Source organism: Dromaius novaehollandiae, chromosome 2 (genome assembly GCF_036370855.1).
Source record: "Dromaius novaehollandiae isolate bDroNov1 chromosome 2, bDroNov1.hap1, whole genome shotgun sequence".
In the NCBI taxonomy this organism is placed as follows: Eukaryota; Metazoa; Chordata; class Aves; order Casuariiformes; family Dromaiidae; genus Dromaius; species Dromaius novaehollandiae.
In genome coordinates, this window is record NC_088099.1 from 168,220,377 (window position 1) to 168,238,702 (window position 18,326).

Sequence of the window (18,326 nt, forward strand, 5' to 3'; positions counted from 1 at the left end):
GGGGTGGGCAACCACCGTGATGACGGTCCAGGCACCTTGCCCAGACCCCAAACACCCCCGTCACCCCAGAGGGAAACCCGGCGAGCGGGTGCCAGCACGGCAACCGAGCCCCGCGGCGCTCAGCGCTTTCGCAGCCCCTTTTTAAAGGATTTTGGGGGGTTTTGCAGGATGCACAGGGGGGAAAAGATGTGAAAAAGCCTCCTTCCTCACCCCCCCCCCCAATAGGTGTTTGCAGGAGTCGTTTAAAACACAAAGCCGGGGAGATTTGGGGAGATGGGGCTCGAATCACCCATTTCAGCCACAAAAGCTTGGCGGGGCTATTGGGGCTGGACGGACAGACAGGACCCCCCCCTGCTCCCCCCCCCCCCCCCCCCATGGAAAAGGGCCGAAAGAAGAGCAAATTTGGGGGCTTTTTCAGGCAGGGACTCTTTTTATTTAAATATCAAAACGCACGGGGTAATAAAAGACACGGAGCATCACCCACCGGGGTCGAGGGGGGCTGCGGGGGGAGGAGGACGGACCCGGGTGGGCTCATGGCGACGGCTATCGCCACGAGCGGGACCCACGGCCCAGCCCCGGGGGACACCAGCTGCTGCCGCGGAGGAGACCGAACCCGGGAATTAACCTTCTCGGGTCCTTTCGCCTCCGTACGGCTCGTTTTATACCTTGTTATCGTGAGCAAGAGCCCGCGGGGCCCCAAGCCTCGCGGCCGAGCCGCGGTTTGAGCAGACTGACGGGGACCCAAGCATCCGCCGAATGCTAAACCCGAACCAGAGGTCCGGCTTAAATGATAATTTATTGGAAAGTTAAAAGCCGGAGGGAAGAGACACCGGCGGCCCGGCGCAGTGTCCTGAGGTAGGTGCCGGGCCGGGCCCGGCGCTGCGTTTCCTGAGCTCTTGGGCCGCCGCGCGGGTCCGGGGAAGGTGCCAGCGCCGGGCAGGTCCCGCTCACAGCCTGGGCTTGATCTGCAGCCGCTTCCCTGCAAGGAGAGGGGAAAAGGGTGAGCGGGGCAGGGATGCACGGCGAACCGCCGCGGCTCCCCCGGGGCGCGCGGGCAGCTGGCGAGAGCCTCGCTGGCCTCCCCGAGGACGCCGGCCCGGCCCTCGCCGCACACCGGGGAGAAGCCAGCGCCGTGGCGGCATCGTCCCCCGGGGCCGCAGGAGCAGCTGCCGGCCGGCACGAGTCACCCGGGGACGGGACGCACGGGGTCCGCGGGCGCCCGCTCCGCCAGCCTCACCTCGTCCCTCGTCGAGAGCCGCATTTTCCGAGCGCCTTGGGGACGCGAAAGCCCTTTTCCACTTGGTGGCACCTGGGGGCAAAGAGGGAGAAAAGGGGAAAATCATCATTTGCCTCAATCCCCGACTTCATCCCCGTTGCAGCATCAGACCCCGGGGACCATTAGGGAAAATGAGCAGGGAGCAGATAAAACCCCCGCACGGGACACGTTCGGACTCGTCCTGCTTCCGACAGCGATTCCGGAGCAAAGCTCCCGGTCGCTTCCCGCTACCCTAATCCCACCCGGTGATCTCCGCTGCCGGGAAGGTGCTTGGGGGGGGTTCGATGGATGCCGGCTCCGGCGGAGCTCTGCACCGCTGCTGCCCGGTGCCCGCGCGGAGAAGGAGCAGCAGCATCCCCGAATCGCTGCCGGCAAAGATGCCCGAGCCAGGGGCATCACCCAGCAGGTACCAAAACCCACGGGAGACGCCTCGGGCCACGAGGCCGCTTGCAGCAGGGCCGGCTTTGGCGGAGGAGCTTTCGGAGCGGCAAAGAGCGGAGAGCGGCGAGCGAGGGGTTAACGCTCCGGCCGTGCCGGCTAAGCGGGATACCGGCAGCAAAGGGAAAACCATCAACGAAACCACCCCCGGGGTGGGGAGAGAGGGGAGATTTGGGGCTGGCAGAGCGGACGGGTTGCGCGGCGATGACAACTTGCTGATAAATCACCGATGCCCGTAAAGCGGCAGCGGCGGCGGCGGGGACTCGGTCGGCACTTCCCGGCAGGCGGAGAGTGCTGCTGCCATCTAGCAGGCACCAGCCACGGCCCGGGAAACGCTTCCCGGCCCGGCAAGAGGATGCAGAGATTTTTAGGGCCCCGAGAGCCCCGTCCCAGCACCCGGTGCAACGGCCTATATCTGCTCGAGGGTGTTTTCGGAGAGACGGAGCACCCACCACTTCCTCGGGGGATTCACGCCGCCGAAGGTCCCGGCTCCGCCGTCGTCGGGGACTTTCCGGTCTTGGTTTCCAGCTGTCCTCTGTTCCTCCGTCCGGGAGTCCCCGGCCTCGTCCCTGCCCGCGCTCACTCGGCTTTCCCAAACCTGACGTGGGGCTTCGAGGGGGGATCACAGCATCGATCCAGTGACCTCGCGTGCCTCATCTCCTCCATCTCCCAAGGACCCCGACCCTGGTGTCAAGCTGAGACCTCCTGCCCAGGGTGCCAGGACCCCTTTGCAGGACCCAGTCCACATGCTCTTCATCGACCCCGGCAGATGACACGAAGTCCCGCTCCGTTTCAAGCCAGAGCGTCCGTTTTTGCCAATTTTCTCCTTTTTTACATCTATATGGGGCACACGGGGCGGTTGGAGGGTTTTACACGCTGGCGACCAGACAAAATTCCCCAATGGGCAGGTGGGAGCATGATGGTCACCTGGTCCAGGAGAAGACCCCGAGGCCAGTGCAGAAGGGGGAGATCTTCCAGAAAAAGCTACATTATTTAGCAGCGAGGACTATTTGGAGAAGTCTTCTCTCATTTAGGATTACAACAGAAGAAAAACATTATGGAAGATAGAGTCCAGCCCAAACGCCAAGGTCCACCCAGAGTCTGGTCGGAGACGCGCAAAGCAGCGTAGGACCTGCACACGCTTCCCGTTTTGCCCAACCCTTCACCATCCAAGGCATCTCCGTTTCAAAATCCCTTCTTCCAAACCGGTTTTCCCCATCGTATCATCCTTTGCGGTGTGACGCGCTGGACGACCCACCAAGCAGCGGTGGGGCCGGGCCAGGCGAGCAGCCCACGCGATTCCCACCGACGGGGAGCCACCACGGACACCAGGAGCCGGCGAAGCAGCAGGTCACGTCGGCGAGTTTTCCTTTCCTTCCAAACTTGGGTAAACAAACTTGCTCGGCACCCGAGCAGCCATGGCAGTGATACATCGCTTTTGAGCTAATTTATGTAAAATAAAGAGGGCTCATTTAGCACCTTTCCACCCTTAATATAACACCCATACATCAGAGGGCTGCACGGCAGCCCCGACCGCCTCGGCTATTAGTCACCTGTGACGCCGGCTAATGCGGCTTCCGACGCGGGCAACGGGAACGGTGCGCCGGAGAGACGCTGGCAAGACGGGAGTCCGGGTCGCGTCCCGGCGGCGAGGCGAGACTCCAAGGTCTGTTTCGCCGGATGATTTGCCCAACCACTTTTCCAGGATACCTTGGTGTTCGTTGCAGCGCCCTTAAAGCCAGCTCCAACTCTCCCAAAGAAGCCACCAAAGACCCAACGTCAGGTCTCCAGAGAGCCCAAATCCCATGGATGAGCACCCAGGAGGGCAACACGCAGGTGGAAAAATCCATGTTTCCACCACCCTGCTCCAGGGTCTGGGGAAGGGAAGAGTCATGCAGTTATTTTTATGAGACGCTGCGAAATTTCCCCAGTTTTGCTGCAAAATCATCCACCTTCCGCTCGTGCCGGGGCTCTCGCAGACCGGGAACCAGAGTGGACGGGAGCGACGGCTCAATCCCCTCGGAGCAGCCGGGAAACTCCGCCGGCTGGTAGCAGTGCAGCGTTGGGAAAACTGCCCACGTCACCGTCCAAAGCAAATATTATTAGAGAAGCAGAAATATAGATTTCTTTGCGGGGGCGGGGGGAAAAAAGCCGCTACTTTTTAATTGCCTGCAATTAGCTTCCCGACTGCCGCGCGGGGTTTTGCAGACCCGGGCTGGTTTTTTTGCTGGACCCGGCGGACGCCTACCCAGCCTTCGGCCTCGCAGCGTTGCCCTCGGCTCGAGAAACCAGGCGCGGACAGATTATCCCCAAAATCGCTCAATCTTCCCACGAGAGCACCCGGTGAACATCCAAGTGGAGGTTTCCCCCCCAAAATCCCTCAGCCGGACGGGGCGTCCACCCGCCCCGGCAAACAAAAATATATTTTCTGCTTTTGTGCATGGGAGATTCTGCAAATTGTGCGATCAATCTCGGGCCGCGTCTAGCGCTGCCTCGCTCCCCTCTCCCACCCCCTGCCTTTCGGGAGCGCCGCAATCCATCTTCCAGGAACCAGGTATATAATTTCTAGTTAGCGAAAGCCGGGCGACGAAGCCCCTTTTTCATTACGATGATTGAACTGCTTCCAAAGAGAGGAGCGGGGCCGCCTCGCAAGCCCTCGGCGCCGAGCCGAGCCGCTTTTGCTGAGCTTGTCAGCCTCGCCGGAGAATGAGGACTTCCAGCGCTCTTCCTTCTGATGAAAATCAACATTTATTTTGCCTAAGCCTGAGAAGGTGTCAGGCAGCCCGAGAAACTTGCCACTCTGCGCGGGGAGAAGGGAGTGAAAGGGAGAAATCTAATAGAAATATATTATCCAGTCTGAGGAGTGGACACTGCAGTAAATCACACGTCAGGTGGCACCATTATGTTTTTCAATAAAAAGAGGCCTTCCCCCAGACGCATCCTCTCCGAGCGTCTCCATCTGCACCCAACGGGAAAGTTAAACAAAATCCGCCTCGACCAGATGCCGAGCGGCGGGGGGAGAGGCGAAGGGGGGTTTAAAGGCGAACGGCCAGTGGGGAAAGGTGGAGGAAAGGAAGCGGCTCTGGTCCCCATCCCCAAGCCCTCAAGGGTCCAAAAAAGCTTTTCTCTTGCTGCTGCGACGCACGGGTCTGGCAGGGCCGCCCGGTGCCCAGGGAGCTGCCGAGGGCACGGAGCCAGCCCCGGGAAGGGACGGCGGGATGCTCTCGGCCGCCCATGGAAGACACCCGAGCCCTGAAGCGACGGGATGCTGAGGATGACGGGTTGCATCCAAAAAGCGCCATGTGCTTGCAGATTTGCAAACTCTTCCGTGGACTCGAAAATACCTTTCCAGAGGGAAAGCCAGCCGGCATATTGATGCCTTCCCTTCCTGCTTTCCCAGCCAACCTCAAGCCAACGGGTGAGACGGTTGCGTCTCCATCGCTCTCGTGCCCTGAGTCCTCCACCAAAGCCAGCCCCGCTGCAAATGCCCACGTGGCTCCTTCGAATAAAAAAAGAAATCCTCTTTAGGGCTTTTTTTTATCCCAGCTGACTGTTGCATAGGAGAGGAGGGGGCGTTCGCTGAGTTTTCCAATTTTATCCACTCCCTCTCATCTTCTCCTTTGGCATTTTTCCTCCTAGAAAGCGTGTGTTGGCCGGGGGGAGGCTCACCCGCCACGCGGTACCAAGGAGGTTTCATCCTGAGCGACGACGCCAGGGCGGCCGTGCAGCCCGCCCGAGAGGCACGGAGCGATTTCCAGGCCGTTGTACGCGGCGGCGGCACGCAGAAGAGAATCAATCACTGCGCTCCGCCGGGAACGCTTCGGATACCCGCACACGGAGATAATAAACACACGCGCTGCAGCCGCTGCGCTCAAGGGGAACGACTCCGCCGTCAAATCCCCCTCCTTGCCTGAGCTCCATAGCTGGGCACGCTGCTTCAGTGGTGGAAACTGCACCCCATCCACCACCCCACACTTACCCCGGAGTTAAAGACCTGCGTTAAACCCCTCCAGCTGTCCCTGAATTACAGCAGTGATGCAAAATAACCGAAAAGTCAGTGTGTGGCTCTTCCACCGAAACCTGCTACTGCCAGTGACGGGGAAACTTCAGAGCTGGGTTGGTAGGACAAGCTTCGTGCAGAAGGAAAACCATCCTGCTAACCAGGATGTTTAAAATCGGGATGTGACTCGGGAGATTTCTTGCCGCTGCTTGGGGACATGTGCCCCGGGAGAGCTGCCAGGTTCCCATGACTTTTCTTCTTAATTACCTCTTTTAGGAGGAAAGAAACAATCAGCCGTGAGAGAAGCAACCAAATCCAACCCGCTATGCTGCTGCCACCTAGAAATAAAAATTTCTTTACTGTGAGGGTAACAGAGAGCTGGAGGAGGTTGCCCCAAGAGGCTGTGCAGTCTCCATCCTTGGAGACAGTCAAAAGCAGCCTGGCAACGTGGTCTAGATGACCCTGCTTGAGCAGGGAGGTTGGACCAGAGGTCCCTTCCAACCTCAGTCATTCTGTGATACCCGGAGAAGTCAACCCCGTTCATGTGGCTGGATGCGGCCGGTCACAGGTGCCAAGCCTTGAACTCCCAAATCCTCTCTCCAAGGAGGACCCCCGTGTGGGCCAGATGCTGCACGATGCGGGCACGCAGCGCGAGCAGGCTGCCCCCCTCCTGCTTTACCCTGCTCGTGCTGACGGCTCATTCGATACCAGGAACGGAGATTTCGTCCCCAGCAACTTGGCAAGATCACGTGAACTATCAGATACGGTGAGTCCCAGATCTGCCATCCAACAACGAGCTGAAGTTCATCCTGAAGGAGTCTGGGTTGGATCATCTAAGAGGACTCTTCCATCTCCAACTGGCAGGGCACTAAATAACACCGGTGGGGAGACGACAGGGCTGTCAGATCTTCAGAAACCCTGAGGGAAGTCCGAAAGGCTTGATCTCCAGACCATCCATCACGAGAGGATGAGGCCCTTAAAGATGGGCAAAAGATTAATATAAGAGAAGTGAGTTTCAGTCCTGGCAAATGAGTGCAACTTGGCAGGTCTGAAACTTGCCTGCAAAATCGATACGGAAAGAGGATTGGAAACAGGCAGGCAGTTAGATCCACGCAGAAAGTAAATCAGAAAGAATATTTTCAAATGCCGCTCATGGGATAAGAAATAACGATTCTGATTCAGATCGAGAGCTCAATTAGGAAAAGTCAGGACGCTCATCACGTTTACGGGAAGTTTCAACTAAATTGGCCGCTTTGCCATGCAGAAATTAAGAATGAAGTCTCTTACCTTGGGAATTCCTGAGAGCCACAAAGACACTACAAGATCCAGCATCTCCAACTCCAACCCTCCATGATACTCTGAACATCCACACTGCCCTAAAGCCTACCATCCTGGTGGCATGCCAAGCCACCTCATGGCTGCCTTTTGGGCACTGAAAGATGTGCCCATGACCAAAAGACAGCCAAAACCAGTATCCAGATAAAATAGGATCAATCAAAGCCTCCCCCACTGTGGGGACCACTATCGAACACCCCCAAAATCTGCACACATCTGCTGACTCAGGAGGAGAAGATGCAATCACTGATGATGAACAAATCCAGCATGTTAACGGGAAAGCAATTAGTCTGATACACATTGCTCGCTCGAGGAACGGGTGTCACCCGCTACCTGCAACTCAATAGATTTTGCATTAGAAAAAGCAATTATATTAGAGGTCTGTTAATTCAGTTATGAAAAAGAGTTTTGATGGTCTCTAATTAAACTCTCTCTGCATGCCTGATGTAGCATGTATCAGCCTGAGACTTGCGAGGGCCGGAGGGGACAGCAGGGGAGGGTTGTGCCCTGGAGGAGAATGGGACAGCAACGATGGGGAGGAGGGCAGGGCCAGCACAGGAACATCCTCCCACCACCCTGTAGTTACGTGGATCAACTTCTTCAATTACAAGAAACATCTGCTACACGCCGGGTTGTGTGAACGAGGAGAGACCCAGCTGAGCCCTTCGCAGCAACTGCTGCACGAAAAAGAGCTGTTAAGGTTCAACCAAGATCTGTGCCGCCCCCAGAGCCTTCATGGCTGATGAAGCCATTATACCACCAAACATCGCTTTCCCCTACACTGACAAGACTGGAGGAGATCTCCTGGGCCATCCCCTGCAACACGGCCCTGCCCCAGGCCCCCTTTCCCTGCAGCCCCATGCTTGCTGTCTGCACTGAGAGGACAAGCCTAGCAGGCCTTACAGATCTTTGCTTCACAAAGCCAGGCCACATCTGGGCTTTTCCCCGTTTCCTTGCTGTGTTGGAAGCACACGAAGACTTCAGGGCTCAGTCTCCCACTACCCTTCCTCTCCTCAGCTTGGACTTGCCTGCTTGGCATCATCCCTGGAGGATCTGTGAGCTCCCATAACTCACACAAGCTCTCAACATGATCGCCCAGATGCCTCCAACTCCTCCTGCAACTCTCCTACCGCTTCCTAAGGGGTTCCACCACTGGACACATCCCCAGCCGCATGTCCTTGACCTCCCAGCCATCACTGGCCAGTGATGTGGCAAATCAGACCTCATCGTTAAGGCTGGACAAGTTTAAGTAGGAGGTTGGACTCAACAACCTCCACAGATCCCTTCCACCCTGAATTACCCTATGATCCTATGGACAAGGGCTGAACTTGGGCTAAGGCATTTAGGGTGGGGGTCTTGGTGGCCTCATGGCCTGGCTCTGCACCCCAAACCCTGAACCCACTCATCCAGCAGGCTCCTGACCCCTCTCGTAGCTAAGTCCACTGCTCAGAGCACACTGAAAGCTCAGAAGAGCCAGGTTACAACAGAGTAGGGTCACAAGGCAGGAAAACCCCTTTATCTCAGAGGCTCTGCAGCAAGTTGGACCCTTATGCTTCTTTCTCCCCATCATCCCTTATAGACAGCTGGCATCTCTGCAGGGACTGAGCCTGATCCGGCCCCTGGTGACCCACAGCTTGGAGCCTGTTAGTGAGGGAAAGGTCCTGACGCACGGTTTGGGAGTCAGTCAGCCACCCGAGGAGAAGGCAGGACCTGCAGAGAAAGCCTGCTGCCTCCACGGGTGGCAGAGATGGAGAAGCAGCCCAGCTGGGCTCAATGGAGGAGGCTGCATCTGCCACTGCTTATGGCAATGTCTCCCCAGGGCTGAAGAGCAGCAAGAGCCACACCAGCTCCAGTGCAACGCTGGAAATGAAGCAGAAGCTGTTTGGACACTGTGTGATCAAGAGGTGCCTACAGGGAAGAACAGGCACAATTCCTTGCAATGGATTGGATCCTTATCACATCGAAGTCAGTGACAAAAATCCCATCACTGTTTATCCCTTCCTTTCTCCCTTCTCCTTTTATGAGCCTTCGCAGCATCTGCTCCAGCAGATCTCCATCACGAGGGCCCACGGGGCAGCAGCTTGCTCCGCTGCAACACCTCCGTCGCTCCGGCGAGCAGATGGCACGAGGCATGCAACAGTGTCAGCGCAGGGAAACGAGTGCAGCGCCCTGGCAGCCTGCCCAGCGGCAGACCTCGCTGTCCCCCGTTGTCCCCAGAGCACCAGCGTGCTCCTGCCACCTCGTTTTCCCGCAGAGACCACCCAGCTGCCCCAGATCCTGGGGAGGTAACGCCAAAGTAGCCGCAGATCTGGGCCGCTACCTGGAGTCACTGTCAAACAGCCACTCCCTGCCCAAATGAGAGCTGCTATTTCCCCGAAACATGAAGATCAGACATTTACCAACTCCTCTCATGGCCAAAAGCCATCCCCCGGCTCTCCCCTCTGCTCTTCATTCCACAGTTCCCCGAGCCACAGGCCCACCAGCAATTAAGCTCCAAAGCTCCCGCTGATTGGGAAAGTATGACAAATGGGGAAACCGAGGCACGCAGAAGTCAAACACTACTACCCTGTTAAAACCCTGCGTCTGCACAAATGCTTCAGCTGCTGCTGTCACCTGCAGAGGCTAAAACTGCTGTGATCAAAGATCTCAGATAATCTGCACGTCTGCACGTTGATGTGCTACGCAGACCTGTGAGGGGAGGCTGAGAAAACCTCTGAGGACCAGCAGCAGTCTTGCTCTCTAGCAAGCAAAAGTGGAGATGATCCAAGGAAAGCAGCCTTGGCCCATCACCCCCCACTCTTCCCAATTAAGTGGGTGACCAAGCTGGGCACATTGCAGTGGCCCAGAGGTGTCACAAGCCACCTCACCGCTCATTTTCCCACAGCCCTTGTTAGACAACCCCCCTGGACCGGCCCCACAACTCACCGAGTTTCTTGCCCCTGAGAGTGACCAGGGCACTTGGAGCAGGCAGGGGTACAGGAAAGAGCGAGCTATTGTCACCCTTTGGGTGATGCACCAACGACTTCAGACAGGTTCCTCAGAAGTTGCAATGCCTAAGAAAGCTTCTCCAACACCTGGACCAGACTTTGTGGAAGACAGGTCCACTCCAGCAACAAACTCTCCAACAGAGGCCTGACAAGAGTTGGCCATAACACTCCCACCACCAGTGGGAGAGACCACGCAGGTTGCAGGAGTAGGCACCCATTCCTGCTCAGAAAGGGGGTGCTGGCAATGATGAACCAGATGGAAGGAGTCTGGAGGAAGGACATATAGAGGAGAAGCAGGAAGTCTGCATGGGCGAAAAGGGTTTCCCTCAGCCAGGTTGCAGGAGACCCAGAGCCCATGTAGGTCAACCCATCCAAAGAACAGGCAATGGAAGTGGACACATCCGAAACAGAGGTGATGGAGGCGGACCAGCCACAGGTGCAGCCACTGCCTCATGACTTTATCTTGGTCAGGATCTTTTCCAAAAAGAGGCAGCAGCCTCCCACCAGGAGGACTAAGACCTCTGCTCCCCATTAGCCATGGCCCAGATTCTCAAGAAAGTCCAAGGTGGCTCAGGTACCTCCAGAGAGTAGCTGGGATGGAGGAGCTAGACCTGCTTCTTTTCTATCTGAAGAAGAGGAGGGGACTAATGGAGGACTGCTGTCCTCACCTACCTGTCTTCCACTGCCTTCAGCTCAGTGCTGTCTTCATCTACTTAAAGGGCAGTTGAAGATGCCCTCACCCATGGAAGCGCACAAGAACTAATAGATCAATATTAGAAACTGTATAAAGAGCTGTTCCCATGGATAAATAAAAGACTTCTGTTTTATCATGAAGAAGTCCTAGAGATCAGTACTAAAGTCTGCACTAAATGCTTCATTAGAAGCACTTTTCAGGATTGGGCTAATTTGTTAATACTGTACAAGTATTTTTCCCTCTATGTAACACTTGTGAGACCACACCTGGAGTTCTGCGTCCCGTCTGGGGCTGCCCAGTACAAGAAAGACATACACATACTGGAGCAAATCCAGCGGAGGCCACCAAGACGTTAGGGCTGAAGCACAGGACATACAAGGAGATTCCCATTTCCACATGTGGGAAACCATGTTTTAGCCTTCAGATAATGCTTCCTCCCAGGCCCTACTGACAGAAGAAAACTGTAATAACTCAGTCACACCGGCGCTGATGCTCAAACACGTTATTGCGTTGCTCCTGCTCAACAAGGTTACCATCCATCAGCCGAGCTGCAGTAACTGTCCGTGTGAGCGCTCTCGGACTGCAGCGCAGCACGGCTAGAAAGCCTTGCCCAGCAAAAGCATTACTGTAGCTCTTTTTTGCCGTTAGCTAAGGACCGACACGCAGCCCGTTCCTGTCGTCCAGCACATGCCAACCACCATTATCCCAGGACAACCCAAGCAGGTCTGACCCTTGATCACCCACCCATGCAGATGCCCTCTGTAGGGCTTCAGGGCATCTCCTGCCATGGCTTAAACCAACTCAAGGGATGTCAACAGGGTTAATTTTTATCTGTCTCCCCCGGTTGCCGAGATCGTTTTAGAGAGAAGAGCCAGCGGTACGAGAAGTGTTAAATGGGACACTGGAGGCGGCGGAGGCCCTGTGGGACCTTCTGCACTGCAGCCAGCCGAGGGGATTCGCTCGGGGGGGACCAGCTGCAGACATGCGTAGGGCTTGGAGTACTGGCTTTGTGCTAAATAAATGACATCTGCTCTCCGAATTTGGCAGCTGAGGAAGAAAGAAGGAGAAAACGCAGGGAAAACATCAACCTAAAGCAATAGCTGGGGCTTACCAGGGAGACACTACCATCTCAAACATGCTCCGATGCTGGAGCTAGAGACGTTGGGTGAGAGACCAGGAGATGAGCACGCGTCCCCGCACGTCCTTCCAGCAGGTCTAGGACGTTGCTGAGGAGCGATCGCATCTCCTGCATCACCCGGCAGCGGTTCTCGCCACTGCGCTGGCAGCCAGGGAGCAGCTCTGAGCTGCGTAACGCGGCGCGGGAACGATTTAACCCTCGACGGCGAGAGCAGGCGAGCCAAACCGGGGTCCGGGCAGGAAGGGCGGGCAAGGGGGATTTGCGCTCTCAAAGTTATTCCTCCAGAAGTGAAAGCTGTAAACAAAAATAGAAGCACTGCACCTCGATGAATTCCTCCAAAGCAAAAGCGTTTGAGCGTGCTCAGCGGAGCCGTTAAAAAAGACTGTAGCGAGCATCTTCCATTAACGTTACGACCGTGAAATATGACAATAAAATGATAGCCGTATGGTCGCAAATTTGCAGCCCGCCGAGTTGCTAGGGGTTTATCGTCACTCAAACGTGCAGAGAGCTGTAAAATGTTTACAGAAAGGGTCGTTTGCAGCTATAAAATCCTCTTTTCTCTCCTAAACAAGGCTGAGTGGAGCCATTTACAAACCCCTGAATGTTCATCGGGGGAGAGGGGAACATCTGTTCTCTCCAGGAGTTTTCAGTGATCTTCTCGAACAAATTAACTAAAATGGGTGCTTTCTAATTAAATTAGCACTCGATTGGAATGGTTTGCATTGGTGCGCTTGCTTACAATTAGCGCAGGGAGGCCAGTTAGGCTCCGGCGCAGGCTATTTAACTGGAAGGTGAAATATGGAAAAGCACATTACCTGGAAACGCTTACCGGAGGGGCAGGGGGGCCACGCGCTCCCCCCGGCTCTGCCCTCCCGCGGCACCGCCGGGCGCTTGCAGAGCAAAATGAGGCGAAGGCTGCAACGCTGCCAAGCAGCAGCATGAGGTTTCCAGTCTTGCCCGGTGGCACAGAGCTGCTGGGAAGCCCCTTGCAATGTTCACCTGCTGCTCAAGAGGATGTAACTGTGTGCTAAGGACCGGAGCGCAGGTTAATTCGGATTAGCCGACTTGTCCGTGGTGGTGGGAAGTGCGTAAGGTGGAGGCAACGCTCACCGGGGACCATTTCGGCGCTGGAGCAAACAGTCCAGCCCCAAAAGGCTGCAGGGAGAAGGGGCTCAGGGGCACCGAACTCACTGCAAGCAGGGTAGGAGGACATGGACTCCTGGCACCCAGGGCTGTCCGTCCTGGAGCTCGGCAGCTACTGCGGACGATGCACCCAGAGCAGGAACGGGATGGGCCTTAAAACCACGGGGCTGAGTCTTTAAAACAGCCCAGGGATACAGCCCTGGCAGCAACTAAGCCTGGCCTGGTGGGGACAGAGATGTCATGAGGGTGCAGCAAGCGTGGGAAAACCTAACGTAGAGAGGGGACGCACCCAGCTCATGTCCCTGCAGAGGTGCCACGCAGGAGGACACAGCTAGTCCCTATGCAATTGTAGCTCTGGAGCCACAACAGATCTTTTGGATAATCCACACCCACGTTCACATCCCTCATAGAAATGGCAACCCTGGAGCCTCAGCCTGGTCCTAGCACTAGGCAAGTCCTTCCAGTCTGAAGGCCCGGCTGCAAGAAGGGGACAGCAGTCACATCATCAGGGACAGACGCGTTCACACGTGGATTTGAATTTGCACAGAGCTCCAGGACGCTTGGCTGGACACATTCTGCTCTCTCTTGGCCACACAGCCCGGCCTTTCAGAGGATGCCCAGAAAGCACCAGCGAGCTGAAAGCTGATGCTCTTCCAGCCCCGAATTAAAAGGCTCCTCTTGCTACCCGGACCAGTGCCATCAACCCTCCCACGTGGCAGGAAGGGCAGCAGTGCTAACAGAGCGGTCTCACCACCAAACCCCTGCTCACCTAGCGTCTGTTCTCCTTCTGGCTGATCAGGATGAAAGTCCATTAGTGGAAAATATATATGCATATATATATGCAATACAGATCCTTCCCATAACTGGCCTTAGACACTCCCACAGGCAAACTAGTCTCTCAGGAGATGGCTGGACCTCCTGGTCCCTCCAGCACCGAGAAACCCCTTGGGCTGCAAGGTGCTCCAGGGGAAGCCTCTCCGTTGACTCCTGGGGACGGGTGCCACTGCTGGCACACGGGGCCGATGGCTCTCCTGGGATGAGCTGGGACAGGGGCACGTTTTCTCTGATTAGGCATAGGGGTTCCCCCAGCCACCGTCATGCCTCTGGGCTCCTTGGTGTGAGCGGAGACGAGCGTTTAATCACACAACCCACCAGACGTCACCACCACGCACGGAGCAAACAGCGTCCTCGCGCTCATCCTCGGACTAACAGCGGGCGATCGATGCATCGCTCTGGCAGGGAAGCAGCCTCGTCATCAAATTATTTTACAGACATTTGCAATTCCTTCCCTCATTTCCCTTCCCAGGGTCTCCAGCCCTGCTGGTATCTCGTGCTCTCCCTGCTCACCAGCACTTGCCCAGCTCAACCAGCACGGCAGGACGCATGCCCCGCGGGGAGGCAAGGACCTGCACGCTGCTGCTCACCTCAAATCTTTTCCCTGCCAGCCCTGAGGAACCCCTAACTTCCCTACTAATGTCCCTGCACTGTACCAGACACTTTTTTCTCATCTTCTCCATGCAAAGCAACTGGAAATTATCCCCCCCATGACGCACAAACACAAGCTGGAGAAAAGCCTGCCTCCCGGATGCCCGTCCCGCCGGAGCATCGCTATCCCCCACCCGACCCACGTGCTCTTCACTGAGTTACTGCAGACTACCAAGTGCAACTGAGGGCATTTCAACAGCTTTCTTTCGGTGAATTAATTGCTCCATCTTCATCGCGGAGATCAAAAAGGCAGCTTAACCCGCTGGTTCAAGAGCACTTGCCCGCAACGGCAGCAGCGGCCCTGCCACCGAGATCAAAAGCACGTTGAAACGGGGCCAGCAGAAAGGAAGGAGGGAGGTGCAGCGGGGGAGAAGGCACCGCGACTCCGAAGGGAAGCCCAGCACTTCGCTCCACGCTGCGGAGAAGAGCCTTCCAGCAGCAGCGATCCCTGCTGAAAGGACGCATTCCCATTGCTTTGCGTTGCAAAAGCGCACAGCTCAGCGGCCACCTCTCAACCGCACGCTCACCTGTGACTTCAGGAATATGTTACTAATCCTGGGAATTTTCTTCCTGACAGCATCAAGGCACCTCAGCCCTCCCTGTCTTGAAGCGGGGTTAACGCTTGGCTGTCAAGCCAGGCACAGCTCTGGAGCTGCTCAGCCTCCGGCCGAGGAGGACCATGCCAACCCCCAGCCCTGCTTCCAGCACCAAATTCATCCCTTCTCCCAACGGGACCCTGCGCTTGTCGCGTGCTAGGCTGCAGGAGGCACAAGAACGAAGACGGGGAGGGAAGCGCGGCTGGTTTCTCCAGCTCTTTCCTTCACGCCGACCTGCGTCTTGTGCCATCCGAGCTAGCAGCAGCTTCAGGAGCACTAATTTCATCCTTCCTCTCTGTTACCTTCGGCTGGCGCTGGGGCAGGAGACAGGGCTCTTCGCTGCAGAGTCACTGCTGCACTGCCAAACTGCCCAGGCAGTTCAGCAGGACTCACCTGGTTCATCCAAGGTGGGGGAAAAAATCATAAATCACTATTGCAGCTGTTCTGTTTTCCCATTGGATCACCTCTGCCCTCGGTTCAAACTGAAATGGCCACTTACGGCCACAAAACGCGTTGATTTTAGCTTTCGAGCCAAATGCTGTCCCCCTTCTGCTATCTGCGACGGCGCTTGGGAGATGCGACTGCTACAAACCCCTCTGACGAAGGACCAGAGACAAAAAGGAAAACGGAAAGCAATGACACTGGCAAAATCCCGGGGATTTGGCTGCTCGGCTCCAGCCGAACCATCCTACGCCGCACTGGAAAGGACCACGCACATTTTAAAGGAGTGGCTTCAAGGCACCCCACGAGGACATTCACCCTCGGCTTCCCCTGCACCACTGCTCCGTCCCCTCCGCGCCTGCAAATGCATCCAATGTCCTCCGAGCCCCCCCAAAGCCCCTTCACTTCCATCGGAGCCGGCGATCACGGGATTTCACCGGTTAGGGGCTGAATTAGGGGAGGGAGAACCAAGAAAGACGCTGGGGAAACAGAACTACAGCTCACGTTTGTTGGGATCACGGAAGACGCTTTGCAGGGAAATGGCGAGAAAAATAATTTCTTTTCAGCTGTTTCAACACTTTCCTCCCCCTTTTTACAGTCACTTCAACTGACAAATTTGCTCAAACTCTTCCAAAAATTAAAAAACAGCAGGGTGGAAGCTGTTTGCTCAATTCTGCCAGACTTCGCGAGAAAGTCTGGCTCATCCTAAAGTTGCACCTTTCAAAAATTGCACCGATTTCCAGAGTCTCTTCCCCTGCCTGTTAATGAAGCAGCAAAGCCGATTATCCGAGGCTAATATGGGTTCTTCCCTCGAACTTGCATCCCACCAGAGATGGTTTTATCCCCAAGTTTCCGAGCTGTTTCACACTGGGAAACACATGCAATGGGTGATCCAGAGACAGGCGGTGAAGCGGGACAGCCCGGTGGGTGCGGGAACAAAACCGGAGCGACCGCTTCCTACCTGGCTCCTCCGCGGGTTCGTCCTCACCCGGCTCGGCTTCGCGCGCCCCGCTCCCAGGGGAGGCAGGCGACTGCAGCGAGATGAAGGACGGCAGCTTCTGGAGCCCGCTGCTCCGCGAGGGATCCGCGTCGCTCCAAAACGTCGCCTCTCGCTCCGCGCCGGAGGGCCCCGGCGTCACCCCGTCATCGTGGAGCTGCGCGGCATCGTTCCTGGAGGAGACACATGCAAAAAAAAATAATAATAATAATAAAAAAACCCATTATCCCTCTTGAGAAGCTGAGCATGGTATCAGAAGAGGCCAGGGCGAATGGCCAGAGTTGCACGAGGAAGCTCTCCGCTCTCCATCCTGGGCTGCCCCTTATCTCCGATTTCCAGGGAACCAGATCGGATTCAGCCTCTTTGCCCCGCCAAGCCCAGGCGACAGGCGGTGACAGTGATGGATAAGGTGAGACCTGCCGAAGGGCTGCAGAGGAGTTAGCACCACCCCGGCCTGGCCCCTCACCTGCTCGTGCTGGGGGTGGATTTGTTCGGCCCCGAAAACGCCCTGAGTGGCAGGGCTTGGTGGCGAGGACGGAGGGAGCCTTCATCGCTTCGCTTTGGGGCTGCAAATCTGGCTCCCCGCCGCAACGCATCCCCAAGGATAAAACACACACGCTTGCTCCGGCATTTCCCTTTCCCTTTTGGTCATTCCCCAGGTTGTCCCACCAGCAAAAATAACCCCCATGACAGCTCTAGTGGCCGTGGACACACCTCCAGGCACGCGTCGGTCCTGCTCCCTACAGGGATGACGAAGGCCAACATCTGTGTTGGCCAGCAGGGCTCCGTCCTCAGCACCCAAGAGCTTTATTCTTGGCCAACAGATGCTCCAGCTAGTGCCTTGCAGAGGGAAGCATTTAGTATGGGAACTACCCTCCTTGCTGTGAGGGTGACAGCACTGGAACAGGTTGCCCAGAGAGGTGGTGGAGTCTCCATCCTTGGAGATGGTCAAAAGCTGTCTGGACAGGGTCCTGGGCAACATGCTCTAGGTGACCCTGCTTGAGCAGGGGGGTTGGATTAGATGATCTCCAGAGGTCCCTGCCAACCTCAGCCATTCTCTGATTCTGCGTGAGAAGACACTACCACCAAGTAACAGCAGTTGGATCAGGGCCAAACCAAGGCAAACCTTGTGTCTGGGATGGTTCCTGCTCCATCCACTACTGCCCCATACCCTGAGCAGGAAAGCGTCAAGTTCCCCCATCCTGGCTTGGCATCAGTGACATGGGACAGTTGCTGACATGCTTAACCAAGTGCCCAGCCTGATGTCCAAGGCTTTACACCACCAGCTGTATTTCCACATCTGTCCTCATCTTGCCTCCTAGAAGACTCCCATGCACACCAGAAGGCAGGTAGTGATGAAACTCTGCCAACGAGCTCCCCCTCGCTGCCACCGTCCTGTGCCGAGGGGCTCTGGGTCCCCACAAATGCAAGCGGGGAACTGGCTCCAGCCTTGCCCACTCTCTGCAGTGGAGGGTGAGGAAGCACCGGAGCGGGAGGAGGGTTCCCAGCTTCCCGCAGAGGCCTGGCTGAGCTGTTCCCGCTTTCTGCGACGGCCTCTCCATCCAGGCCATTCTGCTCCTTCACCTCCCAGGAGGAAGGTCTACCAAAGCCTCAGAGATGCCCGGAGGCACTTGAGTCCCCAGGGCCACGTTTCTAAGGGCAAAGATACCCAACGGCCTCACCAGCTCATAGGGCGGCGAGACGCGAGGCCAGAGCAGCACGGGAGAGGGCAAAGGGAGGGAATAAAACACCTCGCTTGAAACGTCGTTGGCACCATCCTACTGAGCCCTCCTCAG

The 18,326-nt window shown here is 56.5% G+C and overlaps 1 protein-coding gene across 1 annotated transcript in view; it reads right to left on the reverse strand.

The window, feature by feature from the left end:
* Positions 1-755: 755 nt before the first annotated feature.
* The window catches only part of ZC3H3 (zinc finger CCCH-type containing 3), a 142,363-nt gene continuing 124,792 nt past the window's right edge, over positions 756-18,326 (reverse strand). Inside the window, exons 11-13 of the mRNA XM_064507945.1 lie at positions 16,495-16,703; positions 1,238-1,309; positions 756-979 (exon numbers count right to left, since the gene is read on the reverse strand). Coding sequence (XP_064364015.1) covers positions 948-979; positions 1,238-1,309; positions 16,495-16,703 — 313 coding nt within the window. The 3' untranslated portion in view covers positions 756-947. The remainder of the gene's footprint in view (positions 980-1,237; positions 1,310-16,494; positions 16,704-18,326) is intronic.